The sequence below is a fragment of the Alligator mississippiensis genome, chromosome 7 (assembly GCF_030867095.1).
Source record: "Alligator mississippiensis isolate rAllMis1 chromosome 7, rAllMis1, whole genome shotgun sequence".
Classification (NCBI taxonomy): Eukaryota; Metazoa; Chordata; order Crocodylia; family Alligatoridae; genus Alligator; species Alligator mississippiensis.
Window position 1 is genome coordinate 10,493,248 of NC_081830.1, and position 26,524 is coordinate 10,519,771.

Consider the following 26,524-nt stretch of genomic DNA (forward strand, 5'->3'; position numbering starts at 1 on the left):
GTGCACCGCTCTGGTGGGGGGGCGGAGTCCCGCGGCTGAGGGGCAATGACGGCGGAGGCCGGGCGCCCCGGCGACCAATGAGCGCGCGGGGCGGGGCCGCGGGCAAGATGGCGGCGGAGGGCCGGCTGCGGTGTGTGGGGCTGCGCCTGGCCCCAGCCCCTGCCCTGCCGCTGCTACTGGCGACGCTGGTGCTGGCGCGGGCCGAGCAGACCGAGGAGCACTTCAAGCGCGAGCACTCGCTCACCAAGCCATACCAGGGTGGGGGCGGGGCGGGGCTTAGGACCCCCCCCAGGGAGAACGGGGGGCTTGGGGGCGGGGCTTGAGATGACGGGGTGGAGCTTAGGGGATCCCAGGTTGGAACTGAGGGTAAAGGGGCGGGGCTTGCGGCCCCCAAGCGAGAACTGAGGGTGTGGGGGCGGGCCTTTGTTTCCCAGGGGCGGAGCTGAGGGCACTTGGGGGGCAGCTAGATGGTCACAGGGTGGGGGCTGAGCCCGCAGTGCTGGGGGAAGCCAGGCACTGCCCCCCAGGCCACAGTGGGTGCAGATGCTTCCCTCCCTGCCCCCAGGCGTGGGCTCATCCAGCTCCGCGCTCTGGGACCTGCTGGGCAACGCCATGGTCATGACCCAGTTCATCCGCCTGACGCCTGACCAGCAGAGCCGGCAGGGCGCCGTCTGGAACCGCGTGGTGAGTGCTGCAGCGCGGGATGAAGGGGCTGGCTGTCAGCTCTAGCCTGGACTCGGGCCGGTATGCAGAGCAGGGAGGAATAGGACCCCCCCCCCCTTCACTTTCCCTTTGTTTCCTTGATCTAATGGACTCCCTGCTCCTAATGAGCTTCGCTGGGGGATAATTGCTTTGTGAGGAAACCAGACACTGGGGTGTAAAGGTGCTGGCTGCATGGCCGTGATGCCCAAGGGACCTGCCTTGGAGCCAGGGAGCATTGGGCCTGTGGTATCCACATGCCCCTGACCATGCCTATGCTCTCCACTTCACAGCCCTGCTACCTGCGGGACTGGGAGATGCAGGTCCACTTCAAGATCCATGGCCAGGGCAAGAAGAACCTCAACGGCGATGGGTTCGCCCTCTGGTACACCAAGGACCGCATGCAGACAGGTGCTAGCCCAGGGAGTGGCTTTGAGGAAGGTGGTGGCGAAACATGGGGAGACAATTGTAGACTCACAAGAAAAGTGGGGCGGGAAGGGACCGGCAGAGGTCACAGCTGGGCCAACCCCCTGCCTGAGGCAGCCCCGTCCAAACCTTCCCAGACATGTCCATCATCTAAACTCTCCGCAAAATAATCATCAGCCCTGGTGCCACACCAGACATCGGTCCTGACCCTGCTGCAGGGAAAACAGGGGGACCAGGGCAGCCACCGTCTTGTAAAAGGTGGTTAACAGATGATAAATGATCCCAGGCAGAAGCCATGCCCCCGCTACAGAGGAAGGCAAAGCCCTCCCAGTCTGTACCAGTCTGAGCAGGGGAGACCCCAATGCAGCATTAGTCTGAGCCTGAGCAGACAGCAAGACTCTCCAGCCAGGAACCCCCAGGGTTGAGTCCCAGCAGGAGCATTGCCACAGCCCAGTCCCCATTCCCAGCCTGGGCTGCAGCCAGCACCCAGTACCTCTGGGGAAGGTTTAAACCCGCCCTGTCTGCTGCTACGTGGGGCAGGGAGGACAACCAGCAAAGCCCAGAAGCCCCATAGCAGAACACAGGCATTGCCATGCCTAGATCATCCCAGCCCAGCAGCTGTCTGACTTCTCCTTGAATCTCTCCAGTGATGGAGAGTCCACTGCTTCCCTCGACTCTGCAGCTTTGGACCCCCTGTGGCTACTCTGTGCTCTGGATGCTCAGAGCACTGACAGGAGTTGGTGGGGTTATGTGCCTCCAGGGTACAGCTTCTCTCTTAAGCAGTACAGGTTGGGTCACTGACCTCAGCCACGTGGTCTGACTGGCCTTTGAATGCTACCACTGCCGAGTGGAGGCTTCTCTGCGTGTCAGGTGGATGAACTGGGTTGTGGCTCCTGATGGGGCTCGTGACTTGGTTTACCCTCGGGGTGTGACTTCAGGGCCCTGTCCAGAACGACATAGGGTGGCAGATGGCTGACAATCTCTCTCTCCCTCCCCCCTCGTGCAGGACCCGTCTTCGGGAGCAAGGATAACTTCCTGGGGCTGGGCGTGTTTGTGGACACATATCCCAATGAGGAGAAGCAGCAGGAGGTGAGGGGCACTGGGAGGCCACCTGGCTGGCTTATGGCTTTTGGCACCTGTGGGGCCCTCTGCCTCTCTCCTGAGTTTCTCTCTCCCATTGCCTCCTCTGATGCTTTGTCCATGCGTGGTGGCCATCTATGGCCCCTTCTATGTTCAGAGCAAGAGCAACAGACATAGACATGGCTGCCAGCTGGGGGAGAAGAGAGAGTGAGTGCTGACCCCTTGAGGGCAGGGGATACTGCCAGGCTGGGAAGAGGGAAGTGGTAGAGCCCGCTTTGCAGTACAGAGCCCTCAACTCTGGAGGCACATCCTGGACTCCCACTGCCTGTGCCAGCACCTCGGATCTCCTCCTGGGCCTCTGAATCCCATCATGCGCTGAGCTCTGCTCTAGCATGGGCCTGTCCTCTAGTCTGGATCTCTCTGGGGCATCAGTAGGGAAGGGAATCCATGAGCTAAGGGGCATCTTTCTGGCTGCTTTTTGCCCCAAACAAAGGTATCACTTGGTTCCAGGAAGGCCCTTGTCCAGGAGTGTGTGGCAGGATCCCTTGTCTCTCTGTGACCTGGGGTCTGGCTGCCTCTGACCTCAGCGCACAGATCAGCAACTCTGGAGAACTGGGAACCCTTCTCCTAGCCCAGCCTGAGTCTGATCCAGCCTTTCAGGTTCCTGCCTGGCTCCACAGACTGGAAGGGACCCCCAAGGAAGCGTGGCCAGGGTCTTGGGGCTAGGGCAGCTTTCCTTGGCTCTGCATTTCCTGAGATGGCCTCTCTTGGAGGGTCTGAGATTTGTGACTGTCTCGCTTCTGTACCTCTTTTGCTTTGCACTCCCCCTGGGGACTCAGGCTCAGAAGAGGCGCTATACCCCTGGAAATCAGGTACCCACTCACGGGGGGGCAGCTGCCAGGGCTATACCAGTGCTCAGCCTCTCCTGCATGCGACTGTGGCTTCCCTGATTTTCGTGGTTGGAGGGGGGAGTTTGCAGCACCTTCCCTTGGCCATCTGGTGGAGGGGAGAGACTGCAGCCCATGGCTGGTGATGTACAGACCTAGAGGCTGCCATGGCCTGCATATCCCTGCAGCCAGGCTTCCCCAGATCTCACACCAGGCCAAGTGTGCTATGGGGGCTCTCAGCAGCATGCATCTGGGGCAGGTGGCCATAAACAGAGCTGAGGGGCATCTCCTGGGGGGTTCTGTTTAGCTGGTGGGAGGCTACAGCCATGATAGCCACAGCTTCCAGCCTAGCTGCCTCAGCTCAGAGCTGTGCCCAGAAGCCCTGCTCCCTGCAACTAGCAGTGAAGTGCGAGTGATTGCTCAGGTCTCCTCTCCTCCCACTGCAGCGTGTGTTCCCCTACATCTCTGCCATGGTGAATAATGGGTCCCTGAGCTATGACCACGACCACGATGGACGCCCCACAGAGCTGGGTGGCTGCACCGCCATGGTGCGCAACCTGGACCATGACACCTTCCTTGTCATCCGCTACGTCAAGCGACGCCTCACAGTGAGCATGGGGCGGGGGGGCAGCAGCAGTCTAAGGTGGGATGCGTGGCATGACCCAACCTGAGAGCTGGTTTTTCCATTTGTCCTCCAGGTCATGATAGACATCGACGGAAAGCACGAGTGGCGAGACTGTGTTGACGTACCGGGTGTGCGCTTGCCACGAGGCTACTATTTCGGCACCTCCTCTGTCACCGGGGACCTCTCAGGTATCGGATCCCCTGTCCCCAGTGCCAGGCTCCACAGGGATGAGGTGCTCTGGGATCAAAGGCCCCCCTTCCTAGCAGCCCAGCAGGCTGTTACGCAATGCCGTGGCACCTGGTGCTTACTGGAGCCCAAGATGTTTCCACCAGAGCAAGGTGGAGTCGGCCTGCAAGAGCCCCTTGGGTGCCTGGGTCCCTCACACATGGCTTCCCTGTGCCTGGGGGCCTGCCTACAGCTTGGTACAGTGCCCACATGCCCTCCTGTGCCCACAGATAACCACGACATTATTTCACTGAAGCTCTACCAGCTCACAGTGGAGCGCACGCCCGAAGAGGAGAAGTGGGACCGTGAGGTCTTCCTGCCTGTCGTGGACAACATGAAGCTCCCTGGCTGTGAGTGAGGGAAGGAGGCTGCAGCCATGTGCCCAGCACCAGGGGCTTAGGGCCCAGCCAAGCCTCTCTGCAGGGCTGGCATGGGCTCTCAAGGATTGGGGGGGGGGGCGCGGCGGCAGGCTCATGCCATCACCTGCCTCTTGCAGTGGACGTGCCACTGGAGCCCATGAGCGGCCTGGCCCTCTTCCTCATCGTCTTCTTCTCCCTGGTGGCCGCTGTCTTTGCTGTTGTCATTGGCATCATAGTCTACAACAAGTGGCAGGAGCAGAGCCGCAAGCACTTCTACTGAGCTGTGGCTGGCATAGGGGCTTAAGTGCTGCCAGCGCACCTCTAGCCCCTGCACCAGAATCCCAATGCTCCTGGGTCTCTGCCTTGTGCCTGGAGCTGCTGCTTCCCCTGTCCCTGAGCGCCTGCCATCAGTGCCTCGAACTTTAGCCCTAGGTCTAGGACATGGCCAGGGCCCTCACAGTCGCACCAAGACCACCCCACCACCCTGGGTGCCAGGCCCAGCTCTGTGAACTACTGGGACCGATATGCTGCTGTCTGGGGGAGCTGCCTTGGCCTCCCGCCTTTGGGCACTGCTGCCAGAGCCTCAAGCTGCCCCCAAAGCCTGGCTCAGCAGCTCCTGCCTCAGTCAGAGTGCCGAGGGGAACAACGGGTGATGCTACCTCAAGGCCTGGAGGGTCAGAGTCTGAATGGATGGAGACTCTCATCATGGCCCCAGCTGCTGGAGAAGGGCCTGCTATCAGGGTGAGGGTGGGGAGCTGCCCCCACGTACATCCATGTGGCCTCCACTGTTCATAGCCTTTATGAGGTGGTGGCGGGGGAATGACACAGCAGGGCAATAGTGCAGCCCTCCTGGCATCTGGCCTCTGGGGGGGCTTGGGAGTAAACCAACCAGTGCCCCACTCACCTGCCTCAGTCTGGCTTTGTTAAGCGCCCATGCTCACCATGTGGGTGACGGAAACACCGCCAGACCCTAGCTCCCAGTGGGCAAGGACACTAGGGTTAGGTTAATCCAGCAGGTTTGGGGCTGTTGTGCCAGGCCCAGTCCCATGTCTCACGGATGCAGCACCCACCTCCACATCTCTTGCCCATGGAGGTGACAGGTGGAGACTTGCCACGTCAGTCCCACCTCCCGCCTGGCATTCCCTAAATGTCCGGAAACAAGTTACCCTGGCTCCAGGATACCAACACACATGACATACAGTGTCCACGTTGGGCCTTTATAGAGGCTTGGGTGGCTGCTGCAACAATCCCGAAGGCAGTTCTAGGCTCCCATCAGCCAGGGCTGAGCATGGCAAGGGACAGGAGGCACTGCCGCCACTACAAGGACATCAGTGCTGGCCACTGCTCCCCAGCACTGGTTTGAGGCTGCCGAAGGAGTGGGTGCTCTGGAAGGGGTTGATGAGCTTCATGGCCAGGTAGCGCTGCAGGGAAGCATAGCTGTAGCACCCAGCCATAGCCCGCACCATGGCACCTAGCTGTGGCCTGCCCCCTCCCATGGGCACTGCAGGCCCCAGCTCAGCCCGTGACTCACCGGGGAAGCATAGACAAAGGAGGTGAGGAGCAGCGCAAGTAGCAGTAAGGCCAGGCCCCCTAGCACCCGCCAACGGTTCCGGCGCCACACAATGTGCCGCAGGGTCTTTAGTGGTGCTGTGAACCACAGGAACGAGGTCTCTGGGCGCCTGCTCGGGGGGAGGAGAGGTTTGGCAATAGGAGGAGGGCATCAGTAGGGCCAGGGTGGGGGGGATTCTCAGTCTTATACTGGTAGGAGTTGGGGGCACTGCTGATACTCACACGGGTGGCTGCAGTGTGGGGTACATGTTGGGCTCCTCTCGACCCCGGCCAACTGGCCGCTCCTCCGCCTCCTTGGCTGGCAGCAGCTCCAGTGTCAGCTCCAGCTTGCCCTGGGAAATGAAGGCACCAGAGGGGGACACTGAGGCACAGAGGGGGAAAACGAGGTATTGGGGGCAGGGGGGGGCTGGGAGCCCCACCCCACCCACCTACCGCCAGGTGTGGGTGCCCAGCCTTGTTGTAGCTGGCACAGGGCCACCACCCATGCAAGCTGCGCTGGCGGAAGAGGTTGGTGCCAGGGTCCCGTGAGGGCCGCAGGGTGCAGTCACGGGGGCGCTGGGCTGGGCGCGGCACCTGGGTCAGCGGCAGCTCCAGGGCCCCTGTGGTGGGAGGGGAGGATGTGGGCTAGGGGTGCTCGTGGCTATAGGGGTGGTAGCCTCCCGTCCCAGCCATGGGCAGTCAATGGCCACAAGGATCAGTGCCCTGGGGACCAGCCCCAGTCCTGACCTGCAGCCCTCCCTGTCCTGCGAATACCCCTCACTCCCAACTTGCGGCCCCCACAGGGTTCCTGTGGCTGCAGGAAGCAGGGGAGAGGCCTCACCCAGGAAGTCGTCAGCTGAGAACTTGTCATTGTCCCAGACCTGCAGCACCAGCTTGGGTGGCAGCTTCAGCACCGTCTCGTCCAGGCTCCACAGGTGCTCCTAGCTCAGGGATGGGGGTGAGTGTGGCCAGACCCCCTCATAGCCCCCACTGGACGCCAATCCCCGTCCCCACACCCGGGGGGTGCTGCCCCAACAGCTCCTCACCTTGCGGGGCAACACACAGACACCCTCCAGCGGCAGGTAGTCCAGCGTGAAGACGAAGCGCCAGTTGAAGCTGCCCTCGCCCCCCAGCGAGCGGTAGTGCACATCCGTTCGCTGCCGCGCATCCTCCTGTCCATCCAGCCAGCTGCAACGGGCACAGAGTCATGGGTCAGGAGTGAGAGGCACCAGCAGCACTGGAAAAGGCAGGGGGCTGAGTCAGGAGTGAGGGGCACTATACCCCTTGACATAGATGTCGCTCATGTGCTCCCCCATGATATTTGTTTCCTCCAGTTCCACTTCACACGTGTTCCACACGATGCAGCGCAGCTCATACCTGGGGCAGGGTGGGGAAGAAAGTGAGTGGGGAGCACCCAGACCTTCCTTTCTGGGCACAGCAGGGCCCTCGCAGAAGAGAAACCCCCCAGGGGGCTCTCCTGTTTTGGGTTCTGCCCCCCACTCCCACCTTCCCAGACACCTTGGTCAATCTGCCATGGTGCGGGGCCTGCTCCACTCACTGTTTGGGCTTTCGGGGGATGATGTCAACATAGGGGCCGGGGGGGCCCAAGCTCTCAGGAAAGATGTCCACCCACATCTGCAGCTTGCCCTGGGGGGGCACCAGCAAGTCAGGAGTGAGGGGCACCAGCAAGGTTGGGAGCTGCGGGTCAGGAGCGAGGGGCACCCAGCAAGCCATCCACACCCCCGTCCTGCTCTGCCCCCACCCCATCCCCACAACACCTGTTGTGCCAGCTCTGGCTGCCCCCCACCAAGGCCTACCTGGGGGATGTCAGGCTGGGTGGGGCTGTAGAGGGGCCGTGTCTCCACATGCTCGGGCACGAGATCACAGGTGTGTAGCAGGTGCAGCGCCAGGCGCTCACGGGGGGGACCCAGGTACCGCAGAGCTGGTGCTGGCACTGCTCGCTCTGTGGCAACAGGGCATGTGGAACCAGGGCCCTCAGGCTGGAACAACCACCCCTCAGATCCCAGCTCCCCCACCCCAGCACTCACCAAAGTCGGCAAGCAGGAAGCTGCGGCCCAGGAAGCCAACCTGGCGGCCGTCCTCGCTGAACTCAGGCAGCACCAGGCCCCGTGCTCGGCACAGCTCCTCCAGCACCTGTGTTGGGGGCATCTGATCCCGCCACTGCCCCAGGCCTGAGCTGTGGAGACCAGGGGTGGGTGAGTTAGATAGCCCTGAGGCAGGCCCATGCCCCCCACCCCTTCTCTGCCCCATCGGCTGCTCAGCTTTCTGCTCCCTGCCTTGTGACAGGCATTGGTGGGGCGGGGAGGACAGGGGGCTGCAGGTCAGGAGTGGGGGGCACTAGTGGGTGGGGGTGCTGCAGGTTGGGAGTGAGAGGCACTGACTGGGCTGGGTGGGGGCAGAGGGCTGTGGGTGTGGAGGTGGGCTGGGGTGAGTGAAGGAGGCTTGGGGGAAACTGAGGCAGCAGTGGAGCTAGCTGGAGCTGTGGGGAGCCCTGGCTGGTATCCCCAGGCCCTGTGGGGAGGTGTGGGGGTCTCACAGGCGGTAGGTAGGGGCCAGGCCACAGTGGGCACGGTGCCGGGACAGCAAGCGGTTCTCCAGGTCAATGGTGGTAGCCCCAATGGGCTGGTCAGGCTGCACCATGTCCCGGTCCAGTAGCGCCACACACAGGTCCTTGTCCAGGGGCAGGTGGCAGGACAGCTCAAAAAGCCTGCAAGCACAGGGGCATACGCTGGTGGTCCAGGCTAGGCCAGATCCCCCTCCACCCCTTGGCAAAGCTTGGGCACCTGGGCAGCCACCCCTGACCTGGGATGAGAGTGGGAGCAGCTCCCTGGCTCCCAGCCCCCTGATCTCCCCTTAGCTCCCAGGTTCCCAAGGCCCCTGGCCTCCAGGTCTCCCAGACCCCACAACCCCAAGCCCCACCTTCCAAAGATGGGCTCCAGGGTGTTGGCCACGTAGTTGTCCCGATCCCCCAGCTTCATCTGGCCCAGAGTGACACGGATGTAGGGGTCGCACTGTGGGAGACAGGCACTGGGGGGTCATGGATGGGTTGAGGGGGGGCCAGGGCCCTTTTCCACTCCACCCCATGTTGCACACCCTCATGCAACCCCCCTGGGATGGTCCCCATGCAAGAGCCCCTGTGCAAAAGCCCCTGTGCATTACCAGGCCATTGCGGTCCTTGGGGGGCAGGTTGAAGGCTCGCACCACGTAGACCCTCACCAGGCAGTCCTGGGGCTGGCTCGGGGGCAGCTCCTGGAACTGGCGTGGGGGCAGCGGTGCTCCAGGGTCTTCGGGCAGCGGGTAGATGCGAAAGAGGCCCTGCAAGCAGAGCGACAGCTGGGTGGGACAGGGAGCAGAGAGCAGAGTAGATGATGGGGCAAGTGGCACAAGGCAGGAAGCAGAAAACAGAGCAGCAGATGGGGCAGGGGGCACAGGGAAGGAAGCAGAAAGCAGACCAGCTCATGGGGAGGAGGCACATGGCAGGGAGCAGAGCACAGAGCAGCTGATGGCCCCAGCCCTCTCACCTTGAATTCTCCCACCACCAGGGGGTCATCACCAGGCTCTGTGCAGCCCCGGTAGAGCGGGAAGGTCTGGCAGAAATCCTGCAGCCCCTCAAACTGCTTCACAGCCTCCAGCTCACAATTGTATATCTGCCATGGGGGGGAGGGGAGGGGAGGGAAGATAGGACATGTGTGGCTAGGTCAGGCCTCCCCAGCCCCGGAGCAGCGGCTGGAATACAACCACTCTGGGGTGCAGCGGGACAAACATGGGGCCCTCGCTGTGCTGGCAGCTCCCTCCATGGAGGCAGGGGCAGGGCCAGTGTGGATGCTCCCCTTCGGGGCAAGGCAGACACCGTGGTACCTGCTCTGTACCCACCTGGAGGGGGTCCAGTGCTGCAACAGCCTCCCCACTCTTGGTCAGGTCACCCGTGGCTGCATAGAATCGGCTCCACCAGTCGGCCTCAGCCTCCTCCTCCTCCTCCGCCCCATCAGCCTGGTGGGGATCAGGGGTCAGAGGTCATGGGCCAGTGCCCATCATGCCCGTGGCCCTCCAGGAGCTCTGCCCACCTGCTCTGGCCTCAACACCCAGCGACCCCACGTCCGCTTGGCCACACGGCTCAGCACCTGTTGCGGGGGGAGGGGGAGAGGATGCGTCACTCCAGGAAATCAGCAGCCCCCTGAGCAATGGAGTAGCCCCCTCATTCCCTGCTGGGCCCCAGAGAAGCCAGTGGTGTGGCTTGTTTGGCTCCCCGAGCGAGGGAGCTTTGGGGTCACCGTGGTGTGGGGCTGAGGCACTCACCTTGGCGATCCAGCCCTTGCTTTTGCCTGTATGGTGGGACGAACACAGGGTTAAGGGTATAGGTGGGCTGCAGATCGGGAGTGAGGGGCACTTGCAGGTTGGGGGGTTACCTCGGGGGGGCAGGTGGAGGTGCAGACCCCCGGGCTGGGGCTGGCAGAGGAAGGGGCGCAGGTCCCGGAGGCAGCTCTGCCCCACCACAGGCTGGTAGCCAAAGTCCCGGTAGTCAATGACCTTGAGCTCCAGCGCGGGCGCATAGTCATCATCCACAGGCAGCACCTGGGGAAGGGGCAGGGAGAGGGACAGACAGGCGAGGCCTGGTCTAGGGCCCAGGACAGACACACAGACAAGGCCCAGCATGGGGGCACAGACAGACAGACAGGTGAGGCCTGGCCCTGGGGTCAGCACAGACAGACAAAGCCTGGCATAGGGCCAGGGATAGAGGGATGGATAGACAGAAGGACAAACAGACAAGGCCTGGCACGAGTTCACAGAGGGACAGATGGACAAGCACTGATGTGGGGTTACAGCGAGACAGATGGACTAGGACTGGCACAGGGCCAGGGACAGATACACAGATAGACAGGGCATGGCACAGGGTGAGGGACAGACGGACAAGGCCTGGTGTGGGGTTAGAGACGGACAGACAGACGAGGCATGGGGGTCCTCGAGAGACAGCTGAGGCCAGTCCAGACAGACAGACAGCTCACCACACGCAGCAGCAGGACGTTCTGGGGGAAGTTGGGGTGGTGCTGCAGGTCGCGGATGGGGGCCGTGGTGGTTGAGACCCCCCCGCACTCCACGGTCAGTGCTGGGCAGCCCACAGGCAGCAACTTGAAACTGGCCAGGCCCCGCAGCCCCCACGCCAGCACCTGCAGCATCCAGCACATAGGTCAGGGGGCTGCTAGGCATTGCAGCCCCTCCCAACTTCCCTCTGCGCCAGCCCCCCCAGCCCCACTCACCTCAATGGCCATTGGGCGCACGGCAGGCCGGATTTCAGCAGGTGTGATGTGGTGCCCGTCCCGCCACGGTGGGGGCGGCAGCCGGCTCGGTGCCCCATCCTGTGGGGAGGCAGAGCTGGGGGTCAGCAGGAATAGGCCCAGCCAGTGCCCCTCAATCCGAGCCCGCAGCCCCCTCCCTCACCTCTGTCTCTAGAAGCAGCTCAAAGGCAGCCAGCACCTCCCCAGCCTGCTGCTGCCTGCAAGTGATGGGGAACCACCGCAGCCGGGGTGGGCGTCGGACACTGGGCTGCAGGCACACGGTGGGCTGGCACATGTTCCTGCCCAGGAATTCATCCTGGCCCTGGAAAGAGGAACCATGAGGCCATGGAACTGTGGACCTGAGCCCCAGCCCTGACAGCCGCACTTACGCCTACATCCTGATCAAAGATCTCCAGCACCACCACAGGGGGGTCTCGGGCCAAGGCCTTGGGGTCCCCATAGAGCAGCAAGCGGCGGAAGAGCAATGTCTGGTCCCAGGCTGGGTGAAGGGTGTCTGGCACTGTCCATGTGTGCTGGCTTACGTGCAGAAAGGCCACATGGGCAAAGGGGTCTGGGGTGGGAGAGGGAACCCCATCAGTTGGCAGCAGCAAGTGGGGGGACCTGTATGCTCCAGGGCACCCATTGGATCTGCCACGGACTGGATCAGCCTCTCTCCCCAGGGTCCTGAACCAGCTCAGATTGGAAATTGCTGAGCTCCTAACTGTCCTAGTGCAGCTGGGCACTAGAAACAGCCTTGATACCAGAGGCCTGGAGGTTGTGGATGTGACTCCCCTGTTTAGAAAAGGCTCTAGAAGGGACCCAGAGAACTACAGGGCAGTGACCCTGACTTCTGTGGAGGGAAACAGGTAGAAACAAGAAGGAAAGAAAGAACTGTTCAGCATATGGAGGAACACAACTTGCTCGGGAAGAATCAGCCTGGCACTGTCAGAGGGCAATCCTGCTTCACCAGAGCTCTCTGAGGGTGTCAAGCAGCAGGTGGATCAGGGTGATCCAGCTGACATGGTCTATTGAGACTTCCAGAAAGCCTTGGACAAGGTCCCCCATCAGAAGCTCTTAACAAAGAGAGGGAGTCAGGGGATTGCAGGGAACATCCATGCATGGATTAGAAACTGGCTCCAAGATAAAAAGCAAAATGTAAATGGGCAGCCTACATGAGTCCAAATGAACAACGGGACAAATTAATTGAGTGGAGATCAGTGTCAAGGGATGCACCTGGGCAAAATTAGCCTCAGCTCGACCTACACTCGGATGGGCTCTGTGTTAGCTGTTATCATGCAGCAAAGAGGTCTGGAAGTCATGATGGACAGGTGGCTACATGCATCAGCTCAGGGCTAAGCAGCCATCAGAGGCAAACATGTCAAGGATGATGGAGAAGGGAGTTGTGAACAGAATGGAAAGTGTCCTGATACCCCTTTATAAATCCCTGGGGAGGCCCCACCTCAAAGACTCTGTCCAGCTCTGGTCCCCACACCTCCAAAAGGATCCAGAAGAACTAGAGAAGGGCAAACAGGATGATCGGGGGCATGGAGGGGCTTCCCATGAGGAGACACTAAAGAGGCCAGGCCTCTTCATTCCAGAAGAGACACTTGAGGGTGCCAGACCTGGACAGAGTCTTCGAAGTGAGGCTGCCCCAAGGATTTATCAAGGGGCATCACAATAGGTCCATGAGGCCACCCCAAGGCCACAGGTGTAAGGGCATCAGGTCTGTGGGGGAGATACAGGGGTGCTACCTACCTGCTGCAGTCTTGCCACTGCCTGGGAGTAGGTCCCTGGCTTGGTAGATGTAGCAGCGCAGCTGGTAGTATGTGGGGTCTGTGGGGGAGTGGGGAGTGCTCGTGGTTCTCACCCCTTCCCAGTGCTCCCCTACCCCGCCAGCCCCAGCCATGCCCTGTGCAGGGACTCACGGGGGAAGATGCAGACAATGAGGGGTGTGTGGAGCTGCAGCAGGGTCTGTGAAGGGCTCTGTGGTGTCCCGACCTCACTGCTGCCCGTCTCCACAGCTTTGCCTGTCGGCTCCGTGCCCTGGGCCGAGAGAGGCACCATGGGTACTCACGCAGGGCTAGCCACAGCGACAGGAGGAGCAGAGGTCCCCTAGCACTCACCAGGGAGCCCTCGAGGAGAAAGATGGAGGCCACGCGAGAGGCCCGGGCTGGGACCAGGCGGCGGTGCCAGCAGCGCCGGCGATACTCATCATTGCTTTGGGCGTGCAGGTGGAACTTCCCATCTGGCTCTGCAGAGTATTCCCAGCCATAATCCTCATTCTCCAAGGCTGCAGCTTCCTCAGAAACATGCTGTGGGCAGAACTGGGTCAGATGGTCACACCCAGGTGAAGCCCCCAGCCGTTCCAGGCATCCAGCCGCCTGCTTCCATCTACCACCAGGGATGCTGGAGGCAGAGGGGCCGGATCCCCACCGCCCATCCACCCTGTTACCAGCTGCAGGAAGGAGGCTATCTCCCACGCCTGGCGCCGGGGACTCAGCTCCCGCTGGCGCCGCCTCAGCCAGCGCCGGCGCCGCTGTGTGTGGTACATTTTCTCGGCCGCGGCCCACGTCAGTGGCAGGGACCCCATGCTATACTCCCAGCCTGGAAGGAGACAACCATGGCCTTCTGGCACTGGGCTAACCTCCCACCACCTCCCTTAAGCCCCCCATAAGCCTGTGGGGCTGGGCTGAGAGGGACCCTGATCCTCACGGCCCGTGAGGGGGCAAAGCCAAGGGCCATTCACCGGCATCATCCACCGCACGGTTCACCTCCACATGCCAGTCATCTTCCACAGTCCAGCCCCGCGGGCATGCCACCTGCTCCTTCGGGGGCATGGGCACCCCAGCCTGCGAAGGGAGATGACAGCATGGGCTTGGTCTCTGTGAAGGGCCCTCACGGCACAGGAATCGTGCCCTACAGAGGAGGCCAGTGCCCCTAGTACCCCCAGATGGGGTGGGTCTCCAGCTGGTGAGGAGGGCTGACACCCTGGGATGATGGGATCCCCAGCCCAATGGCCCCTGCTCACAGCATTGGTGTGGGGCACAGGGGCAGGTGCCCAGTCCTGCCCTGGTGGCCGGTTCTCCTGCTCGTAAACCTCCTCCAGCACCTCACTGCGGTTGGTCTCTGCGTCCAGGAGCAGCCTGAAGAAGCGGGCAGTGTCAGAGGTGCCGGCTGCAGCTTGGCCACCCTCTTTCTCCCTATTCCCAGGTGAGAGTAGGGGGAGATTCCTGGCCTCACCTGCGCTGTGGCTCCACAGCCCAGTCCCCTGCCCAGCGCCAGCCCCGGGGCAGCTGGAACCGGTCCATGGGCAGCCCCAGCCTGCCGGTGATGTCGGAGAACCAGAAGGCATCTGGCGGCTCCCCTGGCCCCCATTTGCCCAGCTCCTTCACCTGGTTCTCATACTGCAGAGAAGGGGCACATCAGACCCAGGCCTAAATCCCCAGGCATGAGCCAGAGCAGTCCTGGCCACGGTGCCGTGGTGAGCTGCATGGTGTGGGCCATGCGACGAGCATGAGGTCCCACGGTGCCCCACCCTTGCCTGCTGCCTGTCAGGCCATGCCTGGGTGCAGGCTGGCTTTATGCCCCTCTCACCGTCTCAGCGTAGACCTGGACCCGCCCCTCGCAGCACCGCTTGAAGGCTTCGCTGTTAGTCACCAGCCCCAGCCACAGCCGTACCCGCAGCTGCCCCTGCCCGGCCTCATCCTGCCCAGCACCTTGGGGGTTCTGAGGAGAGTAGCGGGAGCAGACCTCAGCTCTGGGACCCCTTCAGCACAGGGCAGTGCTCACCAGGGCCTGGAGTGCCCTGGGGGGGGAGCGGGGGGCTGAGGAGCTGTGGGAGGGATTCAAGGGTGCCCCATACCTTCAGGAAGAGGGTGTGGGTCTTCCCGCAAAGCCGGCCACAGGTGCGGGGCCCGGCCTTGGAGAACAAGACAGCACGAGCTGGCACCCGGGCATAGGCCACGCGCTGCTCGCCACACAGCAGCCAGATCATCACATCAGGGATGCTGACCTGGGGCTGGTGTCAGAGCGTGGTCAGAGCATCAGCAGCCAGCTGAGACTCCCCAACCCCCAGGGCTGCGGTGGGCATGGATGTACCTCGTGGGCAACGGCAGCCAGCTGCTGCAGCCAATCCTGAGCCTGGGCCACCAGCGCTTCCGCGCCCAGTTTCTCAGCGCACCGGGCCACCCGACGGAGGAGCCGAACCCGCTGCTCCCGCAGTCGCTGGTCTAGGATCGTGGCTGTCACCCGCCCCTCCAAGTCAGGCAGCGGCTTCCTGCAGGGACACAGAGCCAGGGGTGGGTTAGGGCTCCCACTACCCTGGAGAAGGGGACCCTGGCCTAGCACAGGGTCTGAGATCAAGGTGTTGCCCCTCAGCCCCATGGGTCAAGGCACACCCAGAGTGAGACCCCATGGGGGCATTGCCCATTCTTCATAGCCCGGCTGTATGCAGGCACAGAGCTCCTAGGTTGGCCTATGGGAGGTAGTCAGGACCTCCCTGGATTTGATTTCGTGGCTCTACTTCCTGCTAATCTCTTCACTCCATTGGTCTTAACACCCCTCTCTCCTTCTTAATGGTCTTGTTGTCTACTGAGACTATCCTTTCTTCTACAATCTGTCAGCCATTCTTGATGATGCCTCTCTCCTATTTCACAGCCTTGCAGCCTGTTGCTAGCTCTAGCTAAAAAAACAAAAACAAAACCTTACCTCCAGTGTGGCCATATTATCTCAGGGGTAGCAATGACTCTGTAGGGAAGTAGTGAAAGCCCTGACTAGACTCTCAGGAAGACTAGATTTTGCTCTACAAAACTGAGCAAGAGACCTAGGTTTAATTCTAATGATTATGGGACTCATGACACATCTTTGGGCTGTTCTGGCTGGTTTTTGCCCAGTTCCACTTGGTTTTTGTTTTGTTTGTTTTATGCTAATCTAGCAAATCAGTGTACATGCCAATAGTTATATCATAGAGAACGAGGGCTGGAAGGGATGTCTGGAGGTCACATCTAGTCCAACCCCCAGCTTGAGGCAGGATCAGTCCTGTCCAAACCATCCCAGATGCATCCAATTGTCCAACCTCTTAGCAAAACTACCATGAGCCCTGACACAACACCAGACTTCACACCCAAACCTGCCACAGGGAAAGCAGGGGAACCATGGGTGGACATGTTTAAGTCAGCAGGCCCAGATGATCTTCATCTTAGGTTGCTGAGAGAATTAGCCAGTGTCATAGCAGAACCACTGGCAAGATTGTCTGAACATTCATGGTGCTCAGAACAGGTCCCAGATGATTGGAAAAGCGCCAATGTGGTTCTTATATTCAAGAATGGGAGGAAGGAGGATCTGGCTAACTACAGGCCAGTTAGTCTCACCTCTGTCCTTGGGAAAACCTTTGAAAAAAGTATTAAGGAACACATTTGTGGGAGTCCAGCAGGAAAAATAATGCTGAAAGGCAACCAGCATGGGTTCATAGCAGATAGATCCTGCCTGACTAACCTTGTTTCTTTTTATGACCAGGTCACAAAATGCTTAGATGAAGGAGCCAAGGTAAATGTCATTTACTTGGATTTTTAAAAGGCTTTCAAAATAGTGTCTCATCCCATTCTTATAAATAAACTAAGTGGCCATGAAGTAGATGATTACACGGTCAGGTGGGTGGTGAATTGGCTTATGGCATGCACCCAGAAAGTGGTGCTAGACAGGTTGGTATCAACTTGGAAAAATATGGGCAGTGGGGTCCCCCAAGGTTCGGTCCTTGGACCAGTACTGTTCAATATCTTCACTGGTGACTTGGATGAGCGCATGGAGAGCATTCTGTCCAAATTCACGGACGACATCAAATTATGGAGCAAAGTAAACACATGGGTGGGCAGGGAATGGATTCAGGCAGATTTGAACAGGTTGGAAAAGTGGGCAGAACAGAACAGGATGCACTTTAACAAAGATAAGTGCAAAGTGCTGCACCTAGGGAGAAAGAATTGCCAACACACTCAGACTGGGAAATGACCCTCTAAGTAGCACAGTGGCAGAAAGGGATCTCGGAGTCATAGTAGACTACAGGATGAACATGAGTTGTCAATGTGATGAAGTGTTAAGTAAAGCTAACTTCCATCCAGGAAGAGCACACACCAACTGCTGCAGCTTCCTTAGCCTGACGAAGGGTTTTTGAACCTGAAAGCTTGCTTAATAACTATTCTCCAACCATTTGGGTTGGTCTAATAAAAGATATCAAATTCACCCAAGGAACCTTGTCTGCCTATGTCCTTAGACCAACACGGCTACAATCCAAACCCAAGTAAAGCTAACCGCACTTTACCATGCATTAGCAAATGCATCACAAACAGGTCTACGGAGGTGATGCTTCCTCTCTATGCGACACTGGTGAGGCCGCAGCTGGAGTACTGCATCCAGTTTTGGGCACCACACTTCAAGAAGGATGCGGATAACCTTGAGAAGGTCCAGAGGAGGGCTACTTGTATGGTTAGGGGCCTGCAGGTAAGGCCCTATGAGAAGAGATTGAGGAACCTGGATCTCTTCAGCCTCTGCAAGAGAAGGCTGAGAGGTGAGAGGCCATCTACAAATTCTTCGGGCGGGGGGGGTCAGGCAGCAAGAAATGGGAGATACTCTGTTTACCAGGGCACTCCCTTGGGGTAACTAGAAACAACGGCCACAAATTGACAACAGATTTAGATTGGACATCAGGAAGTACTTCTTCACGGTAAGGGTTACCAGAATCTGGAATGGGCTTCCAAGGGAGGTGGTGCTCTCCCCTGGAGGTCTTTAAGAGGAGACTGGACAAGCACCTGGCTGGGGTCATCTGACCCCAGCGCTCTTTCCTGCCCAGGGCAGGCGATAGGACTCAATGATCTACTGAGGTCCCTTCCAACCATAAAAATCTATGAAATCTATTAAATCTATGGCAGCCAACAACATGCTGCTGCCAATGTTGTTAATAGATGCTCATGAGATCCCAGGTAGAGTTGTATACCTGATACAGAGGAAGGCAACCCTTCCCCCTGCCCCCCCTCCTCAGTCCATACCAGTCTGACCAGCTGGGAAAATACCTTTCTGACCCCAAGTGCAGCACTGGTCTGAGGCTAAGCAGAGGGGCAAAATCTCTACCCTGGGTATGAGTCCCAGCAGAAGCTCTAGCACAGCCCAGTCACCATCCCCAGCCAGGGGGCTGCAGCCAACACTGAATGCCTCTAAGGAAGGCTTAAAGATCTGTTTTTGCTTTGATCTCAAGTGGAATACCATGGTGCTAGGCCCTGAGCATATCAGTAAGAGCACAGCAAGCTCCTCTTTAACTAGAGAAAAATAGGTTGACTGATTTTGCCCAGTCCACTGTGTTTTTATACCCTAACCTAATCTATCCTCCAACCAATTAGTAGGGGATCCTAGTGATCCCTGAACCTCTAGCCAACTAGCATGCTGACCAATCCAGCTGTGTTGGGTTTTGCTTTGATCTTTGACCAGATAACAGAGTGCCAGACCCCCTGGTGTGGCAAGAAACCTCTGTTCTCTTTAACTAGAGATAAATATGCATGGTAGGGAGAATACATGAGGGTAGATCCACCCCTGGGTGTTGCCCTGCCTTGCTGGTGCCTGCACCCTCTGGCAGAGGGTCCAGAGGCCTGGCCAGAGGTACCAGGGTTTTGTCTACACTACAGAGCCTTGCCCCAGCTCAGGGCTGCGCTCACCTGCAGTCCTCCAGCAGCTCCTCCAGAAGTTTCTTGGAGGCGTGGGTCCAAGCAGGGCTGTCAGGGGTTTTCACGGTGCATAGGGCCTCCAGGTTCTGCTTCTGGGGGAAGAGGAAACTCTTGACAGTGTCTCCCAGGCTCTCCCACCCCCAGCAGGGGCCAGAAACCCATGGTTTCTATCCCATTGATTTTATCAGGCAGTGCTGGGACAGGCCCATGCTGGCTGGCTCAGCTCCTCTGGGGCCAGCAACCCTATATGTGGCTATCGTCAGTCCTGCGGGCAGCCTGTTGGGCCCTGTGTGTGGTCTCAGGTCCAGCCTGATCCCCTCAGGCAGGTGTACAACTCTGTGCACACCCCTGAAAGGCAGAGGCCATGGTTAGGGCCTGGCAGGGAGGGCACATGCCCTTGCCCCAGTGGGTAAAGCATTACTGTTGGCACTGCCTCCCATGGGGGGAACCCCATGGCACATATCTGCCCTGCCCCATGGCTCTGGCACCTACCAGCCTGTCACGCATGGCCTGCAGAGCATTAAGGGCATCCAGACGGTAGCCCACGTTCTCCCAGAAGGAGGTTACAGCCACCGCAGGCTTGGTGTCATACCAGGGCAGGTAATGATAACGGTTCCCTGCCAGGGAAGATGGGAAAAGGTGCAAGCTCAGGACCAGCCCTAAGGCTGAGGGTGATGGGCCAGGGGTGTGTGGTGGGGAGGCTTCTCTGCTTCAACCACCACTGGGGGCTACAGATCTAAACACTGTAACCACTGTCCAGTCACTGGCTTAATCCATTTTCACTCTGGATTAACCAGGAGCCCTAAGGAAGCCGTGTTTGACAGCACCTGTCTCCTGCGCCCGGTGCCTACCATCATAGACAGCCTGGCTGTATGGGGTGGAGGAAGGCACAGGCTTGCAGCTGTGCTCGGTGTTGTCCCCGTAGTGCCCCATGCTGACCTGAAGGCGCAGCAGTCCCGTGAGCTGGGGCAGCATGGTGGCTGAGTAGAAGATGGCGCACAGCCCGTACTTCCGCCTGGGCAGGTAGCGCTACAGAGGATGGAGCCCACGGGCCATGCTCAGATGGGCTGCAGTGCCAAGGCAGCACAGACCCCCAGCTCCCGCCTCCCAAGGCAGTTACCTCCAGACGGGCCACAGCATCATCAGGGATCTCCTGCATCTCCTGGATAGGTGGGGCCTCCATGCTGGTGCTCAGTTCCACCAGGATCCGGCCACAGTAGGTCACGGCATCCCCCTGGGAAACAGCAGGGAGCATGAACAGCAGGAAGCATGAGTGCTGGCTGGGGGTGGGGGGCCTGGCTGTTCAGGGCAGACCCCTACCAGGGTGCTGGCCCTCTCCACCCTGGGTCAAGGCCCCTGACTCACACTCCCAGCCTTGTGTGCCTCCTGTGTGTCCGGCTGGCTGGGGAGGTCTCTGAGGCACTTGTGGAGGGTCAGGAAGCTGGGCCCAAAGCAGGGCAGGAATCCACCGAAGTCCCCTGGAAGCAAGATGGTGGCTGAGAGCAGCGAGGGCCCCAGCCCAAAGACCCACCCCTGACATGAGATGAGAGCCCCAGCCTTGCCCCCACCTGCCCTTACCTTCTGCCTCTGTCCCCACCGAAGACACCTGCGAGAGTCTGATAGCTGCAGTGCCCAGGGCCTCGGGCTGGTCCCTGCAAGGATGGAAGAGACAGCAGGTGAGAAGGGGGCCCAGCTCTGAGCTGCCCGTTGCCTGCTCTAGGGGGTGCCAGGGCTGGGTGGGGGATGCCCTGGAGCTGACTGTATCAGGGAGGTGTGATGCTGAGTCCCAGCTCTACACTCCCTCAAGACTGGCTGATGTTCATGGGAGCTGGGAGGGTGGCGTGCCCCCCCCACCCCCTCCACAACCCTTGGACAGCCAGACAGGCAGCCAAGCAGTACCATGCATGTGCCCTGATTAACCCCTCAAGGCCCTTCCTAGCTCCCCATGTGGCCCAACCTACCCGCTCAGCACAGCCAGCTTGATCGTGTCGCACACAGATGGTAGCTGCAGGGAGAAGAGGGTGGTGGGAAGCGGGGCAGGCTGGGGGCTGGAGGAGATACCTGGCACAAGGCCTGGCTCACCTGGACAGGAAGGAAGAGAGCCATGTTCCACACGGGGTTGTCCTGTCTTGGCGTTGACCTTGTCCGGAGCTGAGGAGACCAGCACAGCTGGGGTGCATGTGGAAGCCCCACTCCTCCCCACCTGGGCCCCAGCAAGCCAGACATGGCCTTGTATACCAGCACTTGTAGACACACGTGTCCCAAGTGGGTGCCACCACTGCAGGACACGTGTCCTGGACAGTCACCAGCACCAAAGTTAATGCATGTCTGGTGGTTATTGGCACCAGAGGACATGTATGTGCCAGGTAGGTACTGGCACTACAGAACATGTGTCCCAAGTGGTCAGTAGCCTGAGATGACGTGAATCTCAGGCAGGCATTAGCACAGAGAACACACGTGTACCAGGTGTCACTGGCACCAGAGGACATGCATGTGCCAGGGATTCACTGCACCAGAGAACATGTGTCCCAGACAGGCACCAGCACCAGAGCGCACACATCCCAGAAAAATCAGTGCGACAGAGGACAAACATGTGCCAGGCAGGTGTTGGAATACCTGCATGCCCCAAGTAGGTGCTAGCAGTTGGGCATGGGCACAGGACATGCATGTCCCTGGCAGACACCTCTCTGACCTGGAGCTACGCTTCACCTACCGTCTTCCCTGCAAAGCTGACTTCCACGCAGAGGCCAGCCACACCACTGTCCTGGGGCTGTGCAGGGAGCAGGGGCTGCGATGGGCTCTGCCCAATATACTCTGCTGAGGGCACATACACAGTTTGAATGAGTGGGGACACCTCCCTTGGCTGGGGCCTGAGAGGCAGGAAGCAGCACCAGCCTGAGATGGTCCCTAGCACCAGAGGACATGCACGTCCCAGGTGGTCCTTGGTACCAGAGGACACACGTGTCCCAGGTAGGCACCAGCACCAAAGAACATGCGTGTTCCAGGTGATCACCAGTACTAGAAAACACACGTTCCAGGCAGGCACCAGCACCAGGGAATACAAGTGCTCCAAGTAGGCACTGGCACCAGGAGACATGTGCATCCCAGGCAGGCCCCAAAGGACACACGTGTCTCAGGCGGGCACCAGCACATGCCTAAGCGACAGACAACCTCCCCTGCGGCTCTTACGCTGAGGCAAATCTTCAGCCCTGTAGACGCAGAGCTGGAAGGTGGCCATGCACACGGGCACCCCGGGTGACTTGAGCACAGCGGCCTCCCCATCCTTGCCCTCGGCAGGCTTGTCTGGGCCCTGCAGAGAGGTGGGAAAGGCACTGGGCACATGGGAGGGCACTGGGTACATGCCATGGGGCAGGACAGGGAGCGGGGAGCAGGGGCCACCTCCACACAAGGCATGAGGTGGTGGTTGAGGCAACCATGGCACAGGGGAGGCCCTGTCACAAGCTCACCAGCCCCCCTTAGTCTGGAACCAGGGGATACCCTTTGATGGCACCCAGCAGCACTTACCGGTGGGGGGTCCCCAGCTCCCAACACACAGAGGCTGACCTGGAGGTAGCCCCTCAAGCCCGTCCCAAGGTGATCAGGGTGGTAGAGGCTCAGCCATTTGCAGTTGAGAGCATGGCCTGGTTCAGGGGTCAGAAAGAAAAGGTCAAAATTAGCACCTGGGATGACCTACCTATGGCTCCCCCAAAGGCACTGGGCCAGGCTGGAGCTCGCTCTCATGGCCCAGGTCAGCAAGGAGCCTGCTCCCTGGATTACAACCACGTGGCAGGAAGACAGCGCCTGCTTCGAGTGATGGTAGGGAAGAGGCATGAGGGGCACTGCCCCAGGGAGGGTAAGTGGAGGCTGATGATGTGAGGGCCATGTGGCCAGTCTGGGGAGTGGTATGACCCCTGGCTCATGGGCTGGATTGGATTGCAGGGGGTGGAAATAAGACCATCTTCACCTCTGTACCCAGGGTGCAGGAGCCACCCAGCCCATGCCCATGTTCACCTACCAGGGGAGCTGTACACACGTCCAAACTCGAGCTGCAGAACAGAGAGAGGCACCGGTTAGGACAGCACCCCAAACTCTTGACACCTTGACCTGTGCTTTGAGCACATGACTGAGGTCTCTGAGATGGCTCCGCCCACTGCGTTTGTCACCCTGCACCAGGCTGCTTTGATTGGCAGCCTCTTAATGAGCCACAGGAGCCACACATCATTAGTGGCCTGCATTAGGACTAGGCCCAGGAGTAGATCTCCCCACCTGGGAGAGAATGGGCAACTAAATTGCTTCAGGGACCTCAGCTAAGTTGGGAACCAACAGCAAATTACCCTATTTCCATGCCCACTACATACACATCTCAGAAAAAAAGAGATCAGCTCCCCAAAATCAGGGGAGAGAAGGCCATTTCCTTCACAGGAATAGAAGCATGGAGATGCTGCGCTGCAAGATGGCTGCCAGCATCTCTTGTGGCAAAGCTTGACAGTGGGCCAGAGTTAACCCTTTCTGCTAGCTGCCCTAGACAGGCTGGCTGGCATTTTGCACTGCAGGGCCTTGTCATGGCAAAGCCAGCGCTAGGCAGGGACTTGGAGACTTTCTGCCTTCAACAGCCTCCTGCGGCCAGGATGAATTCCCTCTCCATGGGGCGCTGGCCAGTGGGGGCAGGGAAGGGGGAGACCAAGGCCAAGGCCTCAACTCACTTTGAACATGCCGATCATGGAGTTGGCGCGTATTGCCCGGGAGTTCAGCACCTGCCAATCAAAGCCACGCCTGGTTCACTACCCATGCTCCTGGGGACGGGTCTTTATCTCTGGCCCCACACAGTGAAGAGCAGGAGGGGTCTATTACCCATAATCCTTGACTCGACGGGGCAGATGCAGCTGGTCTAGAGGGCTGTGGTTCGCCAATGCCCACCTAAATGCTACCCAATCAGAATTCTCCCTGGCAAAATAACTTCTCCAATAAAACCAGCCGCATCCAACCCCCCAGACATGTCCCAGCCTGACCTGTTCCTAATACCACATCCCAACCCCGTGCACAGTCACCAGGCCCAGAGACACTGAGAGCCTCCAGCCCTGCCCCAGGTGATGCTGAGCAATGAGGGCTGGCAGTGCCCACTGCTGCCATTGGGGTTCGATGCACTCAAGAGATACCAAGCAGAGATCGTGCCCTGCCAGTCCATACAAAGCCTCCCAGGCCATGCCCATTGGACCAGGAGGGAGAATTCTCTCCTGACCCCAGTGCAGCATCAGGCTGACCCTGAACAGAAGGGCAAGACTTTCTAGCCAGGACCCTCTGAATTTGAGTCCTAGTAGGAGCACTGGCCCAGCCCAGTTGTTGGCCCACAGCCTGGGCTGCAGCCAACACCCAACAACACAAAAGAAGGGGGGGAAATCCCCCTCCTGACACATACCTCTGAATGACACCCTCCTAAGAAAATGTAGTCAACGTGAAACTCCCATAAGATGAGACCATGACAGGTTGGCTCACTGTACACCAAGAAGAGCCACCTATGACCTGACATACCACTGCGAGACAGCCTAGAGAAGCTAGTGGCGTCTCCACCCTGGAAGTTTCCAAGTGCAGGTTGGACAGACACTTGGCTGGGGTGGTTTAGTCAGGGCTGATCCTGCCTTGAGCTGGGGGCTGGACTAGATGTGCCCTAGACTTTCCTATGACCCTATGAAGGGGGAGGAGATATCACATGGGGTTCCCCACAGTTCTGTCCTGCATCCACTCTGCATCATTTATAATTTCATTAATGTTTTGGAGGATCCAATAAATAAATCACCAGGTGACAGCGCTGTGCGTGGAAGCAGACACCATGGAAGATGGAACCAGGCTTCAAAACAGAAGGTTGGAAATCCACTTTGGAAATCCAACGGGGATCCAAAAATGGATCCACTAGGAACATGGTCTAGCATCAATCAGAGGAAACTGAGCTGTTCAACTGGTGTGCCCACCAAGTCTCTCACTGACAGAAGCTTTCTTTTCTAGGCTTCAACTATTTCTGTAGCTGCATCCCATTTTCCACCACTGATTACAGGGAGGCATGAAGGGCTGATTCCTGTGTCACTCTATATGCCTACATAGCCTGGCCCCAGCCACGGAGCTTCAGACCACACAGCTTGAGATCTGACTCCACATCCGACGTGGACGTGAGAGAATCCCTGCCACGTGGTTGGGTACAGACGTGGCTCTGACTCCCCTGTGAATCCAGGTCCAGATCAGCTTGAGTAAGGAAAACAGTCGTGACATCTGTCTTGCCTGACCCTGGCAGGGCTGGACATGTCACCCCACTACCCTGACCCTGGGCAGCTGGGACAGGGCTCCTGATGCTACCTGGATGGTTATGGTCTCATCAAAGAGCTGAGCTGGTGTCTCGTGGAAGCTCTGGAGAAACACCTGAAGGAAAACAGGCAGTGGGAAGTCAGACAGGACTCGAGGCAGCCGGGCTCACAGGTTTTCATCTCTACACTGGTCCTGCCGCTGCTACACAGCTGGCTCAGTGGAGCAGGAATCCAAGGGAGATACAACTACCCCCAGCTGGATCCATACCTGGATGATGCCATCTCCCATCACCCCTCAGTCACAGCCCCCTGCCTGGGCCATCCTGCCCTCTGTAACAGCACCGTCTCTCAGCCTCCAGCTCCCTCCGAGACAGCCCCACTCTAATGCACACCTCATTGAAATAGGGGTTGTTGCCAGTCTTGATCCGGGTGCGGAACATGTGCTCTCCGATAAAAACCTTCACCACTGGCCGGATGTTGTTCCCCTGGAGCTGGCAGGCTTCAATCACTCTCACACGCACCTGTTGAGGTAAGGGCAGGGGCCACAGCTCAAATCCCAGCCCCAGCTAGACCCAATGCTGCTCTCATGCTTCTGGCCAGCTACTTGGAGCTGCTCTGTGGGCTCAATCCAGCCAATGGGCTGTACACATGACTTCTGGCTCTAGACAGAGCTAAGGTGGTTAGCTAGGCTGCGGCAGGCAGGATTGACTTGGACCCTTCCCTGGCCACCTTCCCTGAGGAGATCCCTGCTCTAGAGACCTCAGCCTGGTACCTGGAAATCCTGCTGCTTGTCCCCGAGCTCCTGCCTGCGAGACGTTGGGCTGTGAAATCCTGGTCTCCGATGGTCCATGCCAGTAGCCCTGGCTGGCCCGACTGCAGAAGGATGGAGAGGGAGGGATGCGGCCCGCCTGGGTTGGATGGTGCTCAGAGGGGAACTCATACTCCATCCCCTGATTCACCATACACATGACCCATGGGGCTGCCTGCATAATGCAGTATGGTCAAAACACAAAGCCCAACACACATCATCCTATGTACCCTTCATGTGCAGGCTGCCAGATACCCTGAATCTTGGCCTGCCATGGGGAGCTGCCCCCTGGGATGGACTGTGAGCACTGCCAGGTGCCTTATAGTGGGGTGAAGGGAGCCCTGTGCAGGCCTGCCACAGGCTGGACATGCCTCACAGGCCTGAGATGGGGTCTTGACTTGTGATCATCAGATGGAGAGGTGGGCTATCCTGTGGTGTCCTGCCCCCATGAGCTGCTCTCCAGGCCCTCTCTTTTCCTTGGGGGATCCGGGAACTATGCTTTTGCCTGGGGGAAGGATCTGAAGAGGTGGTGCCCAGCCAAGTAAACCTCCTTCCTCCCTTCAGCCAAGAAAAT

At 59.2% G+C, this 26,524-nt stretch overlaps 2 protein-coding genes across 3 annotated transcripts; one reads left to right on the top strand and one right to left on the bottom strand.

The window, feature by feature from the left end:
* Positions 1–75: 75 nt before the first annotated feature.
* On the top strand, positions 76–5,204 carry LMAN2L (lectin, mannose binding 2 like). Of its 2 annotated transcripts, XM_019486201.2 has the most exons (9): positions 76–258; positions 566–684; positions 993–1,110; positions 2,132–2,214; positions 3,045–3,077; positions 3,539–3,700; positions 3,791–3,905; positions 4,173–4,292; positions 4,439–5,204. In XM_019486201.2, exons 1-9 carry the CDS (start codon positions 78–80, stop codon positions 4,579–4,581), a joined length of 1,074 nt encoding a protein of 357 aa, XP_019341746.1. In that variant the 5' UTR covers positions 76–77; the 3' UTR covers positions 4,582–5,204. The 2 variants fall into 2 exon arrangements, with proteins under 2 accessions (XP_019341746.1, XP_006275061.2); XM_006274999.4 differs by lacking the exon at positions 3,045–3,077 and having other exon boundaries at positions 77–258.
* A 300-nt stretch (positions 5,205–5,504) lies between these two features.
* Positions 5,505–26,007, bottom strand: FER1L5 (fer-1 like family member 5). Its single transcript, XM_059731684.1, is given in 45 exon segments — positions 5,505–5,722; positions 5,833–5,980; positions 6,093–6,202; positions 6,303–6,469; positions 6,691–6,790; positions 6,896–7,037; positions 7,131–7,226; positions 7,408–7,496; positions 7,667–7,812; positions 7,898–8,196; positions 8,407–8,577; positions 8,790–8,881; positions 9,030–9,185; positions 9,392–9,517; positions 9,744–10,192; positions 10,277–10,442; positions 10,874–11,035; positions 11,126–11,224; positions 11,307–11,465; positions 11,533–11,970; positions 12,164–12,216; positions 12,899–12,976; positions 13,218–13,455; positions 13,596–13,747; positions 13,890–14,254; positions 14,384–14,547; positions 14,738–14,869; positions 15,006–15,161; positions 15,242–15,419; positions 18,841–18,941; positions 19,342–19,466; positions 19,701–19,878; positions 19,970–20,083; positions 20,215–20,327; positions 20,428–20,501; positions 20,811–20,854; positions 20,932–21,228; positions 21,563–21,666; positions 22,039–22,159; positions 22,375–22,529; positions 22,865–22,895; positions 23,553–23,603; positions 25,195–25,257; positions 25,535–25,663; positions 25,915–26,007. Coding segments are annotated over 45 exon segments (6,702 nt in total). The 5' UTR covers positions 25,993–26,007; the 3' UTR covers positions 5,505–5,629.
* Positions 26,008–26,524: the final 517 nt, after the last annotated feature.

Bases quoted from the DNA above. Each gene is read 5' to 3' on its own strand.
- LMAN2L (XM_019486201.2), top strand. From the start codon at position 78: ATGAGCGCGCGGGGCGGGGCCGCGGGCAAGATGGCGGCGGAGGGCCGG. The intron at 259-565 runs GTGGGGGCGGGG...CCCTGCCCCCAG, and splicing joins GCTCACCAAGCCATACCAGG to GCGTGGGCTCATCCAGCTCC. The intron at 3,906-4,172 runs GTATCGGATCCC...CTGTGCCCACAG, and splicing joins TGTCACCGGGGACCTCTCAG to ATAACCACGACATTATTTCA.